Here is a 14,837-nt window from a genome sequence, read left to right on the forward strand (position 1 = left end):
TTTGGTAAATGAAGATAAGTCAAGTGATGGTAAATTAAAAGCGCAGATTCTTAAACCGGGTTGTCAGTCCCTTTAATCCCTTTTTTGTTGCCGTTACATTGATATGCTGATGAGTTTTTTTCCTGCTTGACACTGAGATACATGGTTAGAGCAGATGTCAAATTATTACTTGCATGTCTAAAGGAAAGCAAGACCGGTCTTTCATTTTCCATAAAGCTTTAATGGATAAAAGTAGACATGGATTCTCTTGAAATCACCCTAATTTGTCTGCCACTTGCATGTGCTTTTGATTCTACTCGCATCACTTTTATTTATTTAACATATTCCTTATCTGACCCGAGTTTTTAAGGTCAGGCAGCTACTTTTTCTCTTCTCTGACAGCCATGAGCACAGTGGCAGGGCCAGTGGCAGCCAGGTTATTTTTTCACAGTAAAATCAGGTGGAGCTTGTCAGGACAGCTCAGTTTTATGACCGTGGGTTTATTTATAACAATGGTTTAAGAACAGCCCCATTCATTTACATAACACTGTAACCCAGCTGACAACCCATCTATGTTGGGGTAGAGATGCAAAAATAATCATGAAAGTCCTGTATTGAGGCAAGCGAGCGGCATGAATAATAAGAGAGCTGGGCCTGTAGTGGGAAACCTGACACTTGTAGCTGTACGACTACAGTTAGTCCAGTAGGTGTCAGCGAAACTCAGCATATCAATCCAGCTTCCATGTTGCAACTGTTGAACTGTCCTTATTACCAAAGATTGAGATTGGTCCGTCCTGGATATAAATTTATCTACTTAACATCTGAAGGGACTTTTTTTCTCCCATGTGAATCTTACTCTGACCCAAATTAAGTCAACTTGGTTTTACAAATAGTTGTAATTTGTAAACCCTATCACATAATCTCCAATTGGCAAAAACTCAGATGCTGCTACCATCAATGTCATCTTCTTAAACTGCACAAACTGCAGAATGCTTGTTGTATTCTTAATGAGGAGGATGAGGAAGAAGATGCCTTTGACAGAGAGGTATGATTATGCCCCGGCACTTTCCACAGTATCAGACTTATAAAAATAACTTCCATTAAAAACAAAAGAAATAATATAAAAAATATAAAAATCGTTAAGTATAGCATAGGTAGCACAAGCTGCATGAAGAGATGTAAATGCCAAACGTGTAAGGACTATAGTAACATTCAATCTGTGGCACATGGTTAATTTAATAGAATAAATAAATCAACTAGAATACATTTTCAAATAAATAAAAGTAGCCAATAGGTAGATAATATCCTAGCAACCAATCAACTGGACTAATCTGATGTATCGGGAGCAAATAGCAGTTTTGCCTCGGGGTTTGAAAAGTTCCTGCAAATTGTGTGTGCGTTTTTTGCTTGTTGTTTTGTTGTTGCCTATTCATACACAAACCATTTGGGAAGTTACCGTTTATCTCTAGGGGTCGGGGTTTCTCTCAAGTCCTATAGGACCCCTGACAGAGCTCTCTCTCTCTCGCTCTCTCTCTCTCTCTCTCTCTGTCTCACACACACACACACACACACACACACACACACACACAGGTTTATGGTAATGAGAAGCCTCAAGGCGCAGGGGTAGCAGGAGCCATTTTTACCATTCATGCGGAGTTGCGCGGACGGAGTGGAGGTGTTGTTGTTGCCGGTGTGTGTGTTTGTGTTTGTATGAGAAGCTCCGGCCAAGGTTACTGCGGTTTGCCTCCAAATTCAACTGGATTAACCCTCCGGGAAGTGCGCTGAGAGCATGGATACTCTGCAACAAAGGGAAACGCACAGACGGAAAGTTTAAAAGGAAAGGGCTGCAGAAATTCCCACTCCGAAACCCGAGTGAACACAACTGAGGAGCGATGCACTTCGTTAAATGGGATTTGTTCTTGATTTTCTGGTGGTTTAAACTCGTTTCCCTGTCGCATTGTTACACTGTTCACATCAGTGAGGATGCGGGGCCAAGGACGGTGCTGGCCGGTGTGGAGCAGGGCGCGCGGTGTACTTTGGATCAGGTCATCGCTCCGAAATTCACGGAGAGCTTCCTTGAGACTGACGCGGCGGCGGGCATTGTGTTCCTTTCGGACTCAATAAATTGCCCCTCACTCCGCTCAAACCCTTTTATCGTCTACACTGTTGTGGACTGCACGGACTCGGACGATGGCTCTGGCTACAGGCATCTCCTCACCAGTCAGTACGACGTGCATGTTCACGGTAGGAACTGTTCAAACAAGCACAAGAGAAAATCTCAGTGGGATATGGAGATATTGAGTTTGTTTAATCCCCACAGCCATCATCATCTAATGTGCCACGAAGCTGGCTCTGCGTTATTTGGAGTGGGGGATCTGCTACCTGGCGCCCCAGTCCGCAGCCGGGTCCGCTGCAAAGTCACCAATAGCCGTGACTTTTACTTTTCCCAGGGGGAGTTGTTTGTGTCTGACACGCTGTGCTGGAGGCCCGACACACTTCTCGAGCTTGACTTGCACTGTGATCAAGTCGTTGGAAATGGGGTGAAGCCTAAGGTTAACAGCATCTCCATCCACTGGCGTGTAGGTCAGGGCCCCTTTAGGCAGGGCCACCTAGGGAAGTTGTTAGGAAAGGCGGCCCAGTCTGATGCAGGCATAGTGAGCAGGAGGAGGAGAAGCATCAACAGCAGCCCCCAGTTTCAGCCCCCCATGTACCAAGTCGCTGTGGCAGAGAACAAGCCCGCTGGAACTCCTGTTGTTGCTCTGAAAGCGGTGGATGTGGACGAGGGGGAGGCAGGCAGGCTAGAGTATTTTATAGAGGCTCTGTTTGATAGCCGTTCCAACAACCTTTTTGCAGTGGACCCAGCCAGTGGAGCTGTTTCCACTGTAGAGGTGCTGGACCGGGAGACAAAGGACACCCACGTGTTCCGTGTGACTGCGGTCGACCACGGCACGCCCCGTCGTACAGCCATGGCCACACTCACCATCACAGTCAGTGACACTAATGACCATGACCCCGTTTTTGAGCAGCAGGACTATAAGGAGAGTGTCAGGGAGAACCTAGAAATCGGCTATGAGGTGTTGACCGTGAGGGCCACTGATGGGGACGCACCAGTCAACGGTAACATCCTTTACCACGTCCTCAACAGCAACGGGTCTAATGATGTGTTTGAGATTGACTCGAGGTCTGGAGTAATCCGCACCAAAGGTCCGGTAGACAGAGAGGAGGTGGAGGCCTACATGCTGCTGGTCGAGGCAAATGACCAAGGCCGTGACCCCGGCCCCCGTAGCGCCACAGCAACAGTTCACATCGTGGTGGAGGATGACAATGATAATGCTCCGCAGTTTAGTGAGAAACGCTATGTGGTCCAGGTGCCAGAGGATAGGGCTCCTAACACAGAGATCCTACAGGTTACTGCCACAGATCAGGACAGAGGCAGCAACGCAGTCGTTCACTTCAGCATCATGAGCGGAAACACCAGAGGTCAGTTCTATATTGATGCTCAGACAGGCCAGATGGACCTGGTGAGTCACCTGGATTACGAGGCGAATAAAGAATACACGCTGCGAATCCGAGCTCAGGATGGAGGACGCCCGCCTCTCTCCAACATCAGCGGCCTGGTTACTGTGCAGGTGTTGGATGTCAATGACAACGCCCCCATTTTCGTCAGCACCCCATTCCAGGCCACTGTGCTGGAGAACGTGCCACTGGGCTACTCCATCATTCACATCCAAGCTGTGGATGCAGATTCAGGAGATAACTCCAGGCTGGAGTATCGCCTCACTGAAACCACGCCCAACTTCCCTTTCTCCATCAACAACAGCACTGGATGGATTGTGGTGGCGGCCGAGTTGGACAGGGAGAGTGTAGATTTTTACAACTTTGGAGTGGAGGCCCGCGATCACGGCTACCCTGTCATGTCCTCCTCGGCTAGCATTAGCATGACTATTCTAGACGTCAATGACAACAACCCAGAGTTCACTCAGAAGGCGTATTACATGCGACTTAATGAGGACGCCGCTGTTGGGACCAGTGTGGTAACAGTGTCTGCCGTGGACCAGGACATCAACAGTGTGGTAACCTATCAGATATCCAGCGGAAACACCCGGAACAGGTTCTCCATCACTAGTCAGAGTGGAGGCGGGCTCATTACACTGGCACTACCCTTAGACTACAAGCTGGAGCGCCAATACGTCCTCAGTGTCACTGCAAGTGATGGCACACGGTTTGACACTACCAAGGTGTTTGTAAACGTCACCGATGCCAACACCCACCGACCTGTGTTTCAGAGCTCACATTACACTGTCAATATCAATGAGGATAGGCCTGTGAGCACCACTGTGGTGGTGATAAGTGCCACTGATGAAGATACAGGTGAGAACGCACGCATCACCTACTTTATGGACGACAGCATCCCTCAGTTTGACATCGACCCGGACACTGGCGCTGTCACCACTCAGATGGAGCTAGACTACGAAGACCAGGTTTCCTATACGCTAGCCATCACGGCTCGGGATAATGGCATCCCACAGAAGTCTGACACCACCTACCTGGAGATATTGGTGAATGATGTTAATGACAACTCCCCCCGCTTCCTGAGAGACCACTATGTGGGCTCTGTGATGGAGGATGTGCCTGTGTTTACCAGCGTGGTCCAGGTCTCTGCCACTGATCGAGACTCTGGGCTCAACGGCCGCGTGTTTTACACCTTCCAGGGAGGAGAGGATGGTGATGGAGATTTCATAATTGAATCGACCTCTGGCATTGTTCGCACACTGCGTCGATTAGACAGGGAAAACGTGCCCATTTACAGCCTGCAAGCCTTTGCTGTGGACAAAGGTGTTCCCGCTCTGAAAACACCAATAAACATCCAAGTAACCATCCTAGATGTGAATGACAATCCCCCTGTGTTTGAGAAAGATGAGTTTGACATTATGGTGGAAGAAAACAGCCCCATAGGCGTGGTAGTAGCCCACATATCAGCCACAGATCCAGACGAAGGCAGTAATGCGCAGATTATGTACCAGATAGTCGAGGGGAATATTCCAGAAGTGTTCCAGCTAGACATTTTCTCTGGGGAACTGACCGCGTTAATAGACCTGGACTATGAGACGAGATCTGAGTACATCATTGTGGTCCAGGCCACCTCCGCCCCTCTGGTCAGCCGCGCCACAATACACATTAAACTTGTTGACAAGAATGACAATGTGCCTGTGCTCAAAAACTTCCAGATTATCTTCAACAACTATGTCACTGAGAAGTCAAGCAGCTTCCCCACTGGAGTAATTGGGCGCATCCCTGCCCATGACCCAGATGTCACGGATCAGCTCCACTACAGCTTTGAGGTGGGGAACGAGCTGAACTTAGTCCTCCTGAACCAAAGCACCGGCGAGATCCAGCTGAGCCAGGCTCTGGATAACAACAGGCCCCTGGAGGCCTCCATGAGGATTTCTGTGTCAGGTGAGACCAGCAGATAATTCTCTTTAAACGCTGATTCCACCCAAAAGGCCCCATGTCTCCTCTGAAAGAAAAGTAGTGCAGTGAAGAGAGGCAGACCAACTCACTGAGGTTTATTCCCACACTATTTTCATTAAAATCCCCTGTCACTTCATTTAAATTTCCGCTTGAATTCACTGGATAATGGAAGTGATGATGATTTAAGTATGGCTTTCTTGGCTTCAGTAGTCCAGAATGATTTTCCCTATCATAGCAATATTCATGAGGTAGGATTAACATTCACTGCATGATATTTGTAAGCCACTCCATCCAAAAAATTCCCCTCCGAGTGCCAAGTCACTCAGACGTATTTAAGCATTCAAAGAGCATGTTGGCCAATGATATACATCTGCAAGGTAAATTGTTTAATTTGATTATTAGCGGGGGGTCTGTAATTTTTTTGGTCCTTTTATTAAGGAGCATGCTTGTTTACACAAGCCTGATTTAGATCTATTGTTGTGGTTTAACTAGTTGTTTGTCTGAGCATGTCTGTATCCTGTGGGATCCTCACTATGGGCAGACTGATCAGCCCCCATAATTGCCCATCATACTTCCCCCACATAGAATGAAAGGTCTAATTCAATTGTGGGCTGTTTGTATAGCTTGTTCAAAGTAAGAAGTATGGGTTAATGTTCTCTAAATCTTGTATTGTTGGACTGACTTGTTTTTTCTTCTATTTTCATAGATGTTGAATGTTTAACAGTTTCAGTTTATGATAAGGCAATGCTCCCTGCCCAAGTGTGTTTTTAGGCTAAGAGCGCTGATTAGACAGTGTATTTAAAGAAAGCAGATCTGAGTCAGGTATGGATCACTGTTCAGTCTGTGTGGTACCGTGCTGGGCGTGTTCACATGGGCTGTCAAATGTGTTGAGGGGGTGCAGGTCCAAAAAAAGCCTGACACTGTGCTGTTCATGATTACCACTGCTGTTGTCTTTTCCTAACCCGTGTGTCTTTAATTGCATCTGTTCCCTGCACCTTTAATTTTGCCTGCCAGCACAAATTACAGTTTTATTTGCTCCAAAAATGTGACTGAACTTGAATTGCTCCCTCGGAGAGTGGGAGTGTGCTTATTTGATGCAGTGTGATCCGCCGTAGATCTGCCTTGTCTTTGACCTTGGCTCTCCCTAAAGGAGAGAAACAGAATCTCCAGTGTTATTAAGAGGTTGGACATGAAGATTAACGATGGAAACACATATTCAACAACACTAATGAAGATTAAGGCTAGTGAGAACCTTGGGATTTCTTTGATTTGACTGAATGACAGTGGCAACGTGTGTTGGTTGTTTAGAAATCATGGGATGATTGACAGTGTAAGTACATTCGTGTTGGGTGCTCTTTACTTGACCTACAGATACTCGGGCTCTGAATAGCAGATACTGTATGGTTAGCGTGGGTAGTCATTATAATGGATTGGGACTGTGCTTCGCCTCTCTGGAGGACAATAGTGAGCTGTCGATTCAGGGGCAGGCGCAAGAGCTCATACTAGGCTGTGGTTGGGGGCAACAGCTGTGACTCTACCAAGGACCAATTAGAGGCCTTGTTTCCTTGCGCGTCCCGCACCTGCTGGGGTATATGTGTCAGCACCCCTGCAGGGGAGGGAGGGAGATGGAGGGAGGGACGGGGCAGCAAGAAAGAGGTGGAAGGAGGAGGGGGGTTAAGACATGGTAGTGTAAACTGGAGTGCATTGGAAAATTCAGAGGTACTGTGATAGGGAAGGCAAGTCGTTAGAGAGGGACTGCTGAAGAAGGAGATGGGGTAGAAAGATGAGCTCCTCCTATAGATGCTGCTGACCCCAATTTTAAAAGGCTTCTCCCTTAAGGGACCTCCCAAGTCCTCCTATTATCTTTCGCTTTATGCTGCCGTTTAGGAGGCCCCTTATGATGGACGATTTTTGATGGGCTCTATTGTATGTTGTTGGACTGTGATTAACATTGTTTCTGAGCACCACACTACAGAATGAAATGGATGTAATTGTTCTGATGTAGCTATACTTTGCTTTAGCTTTAAAATGTTGCCTAAGCAATAGCAGTGGGAAGGTAACCTTTAAGTAGTAATCCACAGATTAATGATTATCTTCTTAAAATTGAATTCGATAATCTAATCCATTGCATTGCTCCAACTCAGTAATGTAGACTGATAGAACTGGATCTCACTCTAGCTTCATAATTGTTGATATATGGTATTAATCAATTCCCATTTTACAGACTGAAATTTCAGAAGCGCTATCATCCACATCTAGAACTATGATATATCATTTTGAATTGTGTAAAATGATATCTACATGTAACAATTTTTTTTCCTTCAAGCATAATAATCCAATATGTATCAAATTTTGAAAGACCTTTCACCATTATAACCGTATTCTTTGTTAGTGATTTTAATGGATTTCACTCACCATTTTTTAAAATCCAAAAATATGTATTCTGTTAATCCCCAAACTCTCTATTCAATTTACAGGATCATCATCTTTTAAATAAATATGAAATAGGAGCTATTGCGCCTGATACTGTTATGCCCCAAGGTCTTTGCACCCCTGGTAATAGTCACTCAAATGGGAATTAAAAACAACATAATAATGAGATTTATTTATTTTTAAATATAATTTTTTAACATAAAAAGTTAATTTGAGAAATTAAAGTCAGAATATTGACACTGTTGTAAAGCTAATGATGGTCTTCTTTACTGAATAGCAAATTTCACTTGTATTTGATGTACATGCTTCAAGTATCATTCATATAGGTAGTAATTTGTTGTGTTTTCCTTTCTTTGGCAAGCCTTTACTGCTGCTTTTGAATGTATCTCAATTAGCTTTCAGTGTATCCATCAAGTTGGATTATTTTTTACTATAGTTCAAAGTGTACTACATAGTTAACTGTCAAGATAGTAAGTCTTGGAGGAAGCAGAATTCATTTTTTACCCTGCTTGCTCTGTTTCTAAAAATATATATGGAATACTTCAGTGTCAGGTTCTCTATTTTTATTCCCTATTCTCTGAGAGAATAATAGCTAAACTTGATGATACCAAGAAAAATTCATTCAAATGCAAGTCATTGCAGTTGTGGGTTTAATAGCATTCTGAAGAAATACACCATGAGTCTAGGGATCTAGATGGATCATATTGGAAGCAGTTTAATGCAATCTAAGTGAAATTTACTCTGCAACAAATCATGCAGTATTATCTTTGAATATTTATGACCACTACCCTTTTTAGAATAAAGGTTATTAGACATTGAAAATATATAGTATTTTATGAACAGCTGTCTCTGAACAAGCCAATAATTTTGTTCAAATTTTCAGAAGAGCTCATTAATTGTTTTCTTTAGCTGTTTTTGGTTCATCTTTAGCAATGGTACCAATTATTCTGACGAGCACTCTATCGGTCAAAACAGTCAGCAGACAATTCAAAAGTACATTTGACAACCACAACGCCACAGGATTTTTGCTCCCTCATTGTGTATTGGCTGTGCACTGGCATTAATTGGCAATTTTAACTGTTAATTTAATTGTTATCTCAGCCAGTTAAGGCGCCAGATTTACAGCCATGATGTGCTGGGCGTTGGGCCTGCCACCATGCTAACGTGGGAGGAAGGAGATTGGCTAATGGGCTGGATCAGACCCTTCATATCATTGCATGGAGGTTTGACACATGTCTGGATTAGTTGCTGCTGTATAGATAATGACCAGAAAACACAGCAGAATACAGATTTGTGGGATTTGTTGGGTTCTCGCCTCTCCGCCAAGTTGAGGACAGAAGTGACGAGCCCAGGAAAAGAGTTATGATGGGAATTCTGGTCACACTGCAGGATGGGAAGCTGGTTGTGGTCTCTGGGATTAGTACTGGTGCGTCTGTATCCTGGGATCTGACAGACCGGTGTTGACATACTAGGGAACTGATCTACTGTTCCGAGGCAAGCATGAGCCTGCATAAATAGGTGTTTGCGTTCGATGGTGAACATTTTTTCCCTTTGCTTTCATCCATAAAGCTCTGTTTGCTTATTTATAGAAAGTCCAGCTAGTCCTTAGTTTTTATTGTTTCATTTTGTTTTAAAGGTTATTTATATGCCATTTTGTTTTATTAGATAGTAAACTGTAGTGTTCTACTGAATGTGAGGTCCTGTTGTCCCTGTATCATGAGTGCAAGTACGTACTTGTGTCACTACGTGAGTTTATTGATGTGTCTCCAAGACAAATTCCTGTACATTTGTTGTATTATAAAGTGATTCTGATACAGAGCAGAGAGAGAGGCAGAGAGAGAGCGAGAGATGACACGACATGGTGTGAGTTGGATTTGAATCTGTAAATACATGGTATGTATCTTATCCCCGCTGAGCCACCAGGATACTTTGCCTTTGTTTTAATCAAATTCTCAGTCCAAGCCAATATTGTACCCCAGTCTCACTTTGAAAACACCAGCGCTGAGATTTAACAGTCAAACACGCCTCCTCAACTAATGATGGCGGTTTAATTCGGCTCACATCACACTGCAGGTTGTACAAAAGCTCACAAATTACATGTTGTCAGCAGCTGGTCACTGTCCAGAGGGAGTGTGGCTGTGAAGTGGCTGCGGGTGCTCCAAGGTTAAACTTTGCTCTCACAACTCGTCTGAGCCAAACCTGTTGCCCTCCAGTCCAACTGGCCTAACTGTTGAGTGACTCAATTTCATAGGCAGCTGCCAGGAGACAACCAGTTGATTTACTGTCGGCCTCGGGAATGATGTTAGGATATGCGTGTGTATCAAGTTTATTGTTTTGTTGCTCTTTCTCTAACTTGTTCTGAATATTCAGATGCTCTGTTTTCAGTGTGAGATCGTTTTTCCAGTCAGATGCAATCTAGCCGTCTATATTCTATGTGGTTGAATGGTGTTTTGTAAGTCATCGCCCACCCTCCCACCCCCCGTTGCCATCCTTGCATAAGATAACACTACAAGAGTGGAATTTTAATGGAGGAGGCTCTCTGCTCCATCACATACTGTATAAGTAAGAGCCAAGCCAGCCACAGCCGTTGTAATTTCATTACAGTCTATTAAGACTTTAAACTGTCTGTAGAGGCAGTTTCTCAGGGGTTTGTCTCTTCAGGGCTAAGCTGGCTGTAACATAAGCTCATGGATGGAGAGCTGCACAAACCTTGTATGTGTGTGAGTGTGTGTGGCCTCCAACAGCTGGACCACTCTGATTACTTTTCTCCTTGCTGTTCTATAATTTTTTTGGCTCAAGTGCATCTTCGTCTCCTGCGTTCCATACCTTGTATTTCTTTTCCCTGATGGTTGATAGATTCACAGTTAAAGCTTGCAAATGCGTGCACATGTTTTGTGTGCACGTTTGACTAGAGTCATCCGTAATGCGCCCCTTTCATTCTTCGTGCCTCGCTCGCCTCCCAGGATGGCGTTAGTCACACTTGCAGGCTTGCATGGAATGTTTGTAGCACTGTTTCTCTCTTTTTCCCTTTAACATCACCTATCACCTTGATCCTGTTTCTCTTTCCCTTCTTTTTGTTTGCCTGTCACCATTCCCTATTTTTCTCCTATCTTCCCGGGTCTATGGTTCTCACCCCTGCAACCTCCACTGTTCCCTCCCATCATTTCAAGCCCCTCCACCCTCCTCCTTTGCCCCCCTCCTCCTCTCTCTCTCCTTTGACTGTTGTCCCCCCCCCCCCCCCCCCCTCCCCTGTGAAAGGAAGAATGCCTAAGAGAAATGCTTTGTTAAGCACCCAGTTGTCATGGTGAACCCAGCAATGCCTGAGAAATTCCTTGTGGGTGGGGACGAGGGGTAAGGTCCCTTTTGTGGAGTGAAGACGGGGGGGAGGGGAAGCACATAAAGTTCTAAAGTGCAACTGTCCCCCCTCTGCCTCTTTCCAGTGAAGCATGTACTCTTTCTTTGGACCTGGGGAGCTGTAATACTTCGAGCCGCAGTGACCTGTCCTGCTGGCTGTTTTCACTGCTTTCACTGCACCCACCTGCAACTCAGTTTCCGAAAGCTCTCATTTCTATCTGCAGTGTTTTTGAAGGATAAAAAGTCTAGTATTTGACTTGAAAAGCTCCCCAGAGTTTGAAGCTCAGGTTGATGCGATAGTGTCGCCTGAGCTCTTTGATTTGTGACACAGATGCGTTGAGAGGTGTATCCGATTTCCTGCTGCCGGCTTCTCTCTCAATAGGAGAACATCCTTTGTGGGCCTTGCTTCTGTATGCTTGGATGCATTGAAGGTCCGGATGAGCTGAGGTGGGGCAGGGTAGCGTGGGGTGGGGTGGATGACATCATCCGTGCGCTAGGAGGGGAATCGTGTTTGGGATTAGGGCTGCCTGCTGCATCGCTGGGGTGAGGCCTTGTGGTGCGTGCATACATCTCAGCGTTGTCCCGCATTGTCCCCACTATCATCGCAGACAATGGGGACGGGGAATTTAGTGGGCTCTGTCTGGGATTGCACCCCTCTGTCTTTGTGTCCACTTGTTTGCCCCGGTGCTGCCGTCTTCAGGAGAGTTTCACCGGGCTTCTTATTCATCCATGAATTATCCTATTTACTGTATGGTCTGATGCAGACTCTTTTTTTTGAGAGCAGTGTTCCCCTCAGCAAACCACTGATTGAGCACATATAATGAAAGCCCTGATACAACAGACAAAGCATTTTTTTCTCTTTCCTGTGTAACAATAATAATAATTCCAGACCTCCACTGGGGTAAAGAAATCATTAGGAGAACATGCTGTTACATTCTTACACTGCGAGTATGACAGCTTATGTTTATTTAACAGATAGCTACCTTTACGCTACATTGCGCTCATTTAGCATCGAACCAGACAGAGATTTCACAGTGACCTGGTTTATGCTGTTTCTCCGGAGTGCAAAATGTCATCATTAGTCTCTTAGACCATGGTGACAAACATGAAGGTAAGAGGTGTGGCTGGTAGAGAGCAGTGGACCTCGGTGGGTAGGCGGTGGTGAATTCAAGAGTGTGTATCACTGTCAAACGTGGCTTAATGCTGACAGGAGGAACTAAACAGATGGTTTCCTCCTGAGCCACAACAGTTGTGTGATTGTGCTATCACAGCTTGACGGCATTGTACGAATTAAGGTGTTTGAGTGACTGTTTAAGCTGTGCAGTTGGCTGCAGGTTGATTTCTTTTTCAGTAATTTGCTTGGCTTGTTGACTAAGCCAGTTTGGGGCATTTGTTGATCTAGGACTGGAGAAGTTCGTAACTCCCATATTCTTAAGTTTGACATGGTTGACATCAAAAGATTTGTGCAATAGCCCTTAGTTGTTTAGGATTGCTCAGCAGCATCATGCCTGGAACCAAATTACCTATCTATTGCTAGCAATTGTTGCTTGTTCAGTTTTAGAACGTCTTCAATTCAACTCAATAAATGACACAATCATTATTGTCTCTACTACCTGCTTAGTGCCAAATATCTACTAAATGACTCTTGGTACGCTTTAACAACAGCCTCATGCTTGGTCACGTCTCTGCATGCTAATGTCTCTTTACTATTGTGCTGACAGCAGTTTTCCTTTGATATGCAAATGTATTGATTGGAAGTGTTTTGAATCCTCTTCTCTGGCTCTAAGCCCCCTCATAATAAGGGAAGAATCTCTGGAATGCCCTGTTCTTGTGGTTTTCAGACACAACAGACAGTTGTCATCGGGGATGTTGTGGAAGCCCGCAGCAGTGCCGGCCACAAATGAGTACACAAATGGCCTTGCTCCAAGATAGTCAGCTATTCACCTCAATGGAGAAATCATAAGTGGGTTGTGGGTTCGCTCCAGAACTCCTCTGGATTGAAATCCTTTGGTTCGACATTGAGCTACACAAGCACTTTTTTATTGAATTCACAGTGGAGGTTAGTGTGTGTTGTATACATAGTATTGTGGCTATCATTAAAACTAGCCTTGTTCTTCTTGCAGCTGGGATTTAATCACTCTGTAAGAGGAAAAAGACAGCCAGTTATAGTAATGCCTAGTTAAAGTAAAAATATTATTATTATGAATGCAAGTCCAGAGATGTATCAACATTTTAACCTGTGCCTTTTTAATGTTCGGGAACAAAGAAATACATAAACATACAGACACACACCGCTGTAGATCTGATAATGGCATGTTATGATGCTCACAGTAATTTATTTTGCCTGAAGCAATGGCCCCAACATTGCTCAGATACAGATAACAGCAAATCTGCTGCGTAGGAGTTTGAACATGCTGCCCATTGCCTCCTTTGACTGAGAGTGAGATTTGCAAGTGGGTTTTCTGTTACATATGAGCTGTTCGTGTTCAGTTGTGCTTAATTTCATACTGCAGCTATTTTCCAACAATGCAGCCAGCCAGTTAACCCTCTCAACCTGCTGGAGGCGAGGGGTGTTATCCCAAATTAGCAGTCTGCCTCAGCCTGCTGTACTTTGCTCAGTGTATACTCAGAAAATTACCCAAACCACAGTTGTTCAGGACTGTTTCAAATGGTTAGAGAGGCTTTGATAATATTCAAATATCTCATTGTATTTGAATATCTTACCTGTTTTACCCTCCAAGTTACTAATTTCTCAACTTTCTTGACTACAAGCTCAACAGTAAAGTAGCCACCAGACATGCTTAATATTGTAGTTAATATGGATAACAGCAGTTAGTAGTTAATGTGTAAATGAGACAATATTTTGTGTTTGAAAAGTAAGAGAGCCTCAGTCCTCCAGCAGGCTCAGACTCTCCCTGTGTGTGTTGTGAGGTTTTATTGTTGAGGTTTTCTTAGAGATTCCCGATGGCAAGATGGTGATGTGAGCCGTTGTAAGGTGGATGGACGCCTAGCAGGAGTCGTTAGAGTATTTTATACAGAAGAGGAGGGGGGAGTCAGTTTGGCCGTTGCTTGTCCTGTGGGGGGTCAGGAAGAGGGGGAGTGGGGGGTTGGAGTGGGTGCTGGTGGGGGGGAGAGGGGTGGGTGGGTGAGGGGATGAAAAGCCCATCCCTCCCCTCTCAGCGCATAGCCTCCACCCCCAGCCAGCCCTCGTTCTCCATTCAGGCAGCAGGGCAGCGTGTTTCATGTTTCAGCCCTGATTAATTCAAGCAGGGCATTCCCCCATCACCTTTTACTGCGTTCTCAAGAGCCACGCTCCTTTTGATCGTCAGGACTTCAAATTTCAGCTTTTTAATTAAATGAACACCGAGCAGGGTGCACTTGGCTGATGTAATGAATGAGACAACTGATAAGCATGATCCAACAAATATCAGATTTTTTTATACGCTTCCAGAGCATTAAACCTTGTAGCCCTGAATTAAAAAAAAAAAAAAATTCCACAATAGCAGCATATGATAAATCTTTGCTCCCCCAGTCTTTAACCCATATCAGCCTTCATTCATGTCTGCAGAGGAGTGATTTTCTCACTCCTTTGGTGGAGT

At 44.7% G+C, this 14,837-nt stretch overlaps 1 protein-coding gene across 1 annotated transcript in view; it reads left to right on the forward strand.

Annotated features, from left to right (window-relative positions):
- Positions 1–1,871: 1,871 nt before the first annotated feature.
- Positions 1,872–14,837, forward strand: part of celsr2 (cadherin, EGF LAG seven-pass G-type receptor 2) — a 58,216-nt gene continuing 45,250 nt past the window's right edge. The window contains exon 1 of the mRNA XM_071925949.2: positions 1,872–5,436. Within this exon, the coding sequence (XP_071782050.2) occupies positions 1,872–5,436 (3,565 nt within the window). The remainder of the gene's footprint in view (positions 5,437–14,837) is intronic.

The sequence above is a fragment of the Centroberyx gerrardi genome, chromosome 5 (assembly GCF_048128805.1).
Source record: "Centroberyx gerrardi isolate f3 chromosome 5, fCenGer3.hap1.cur.20231027, whole genome shotgun sequence".
Lineage (NCBI taxonomy): Eukaryota > Metazoa > Chordata > Actinopteri > Beryciformes > Berycidae > Centroberyx > Centroberyx gerrardi.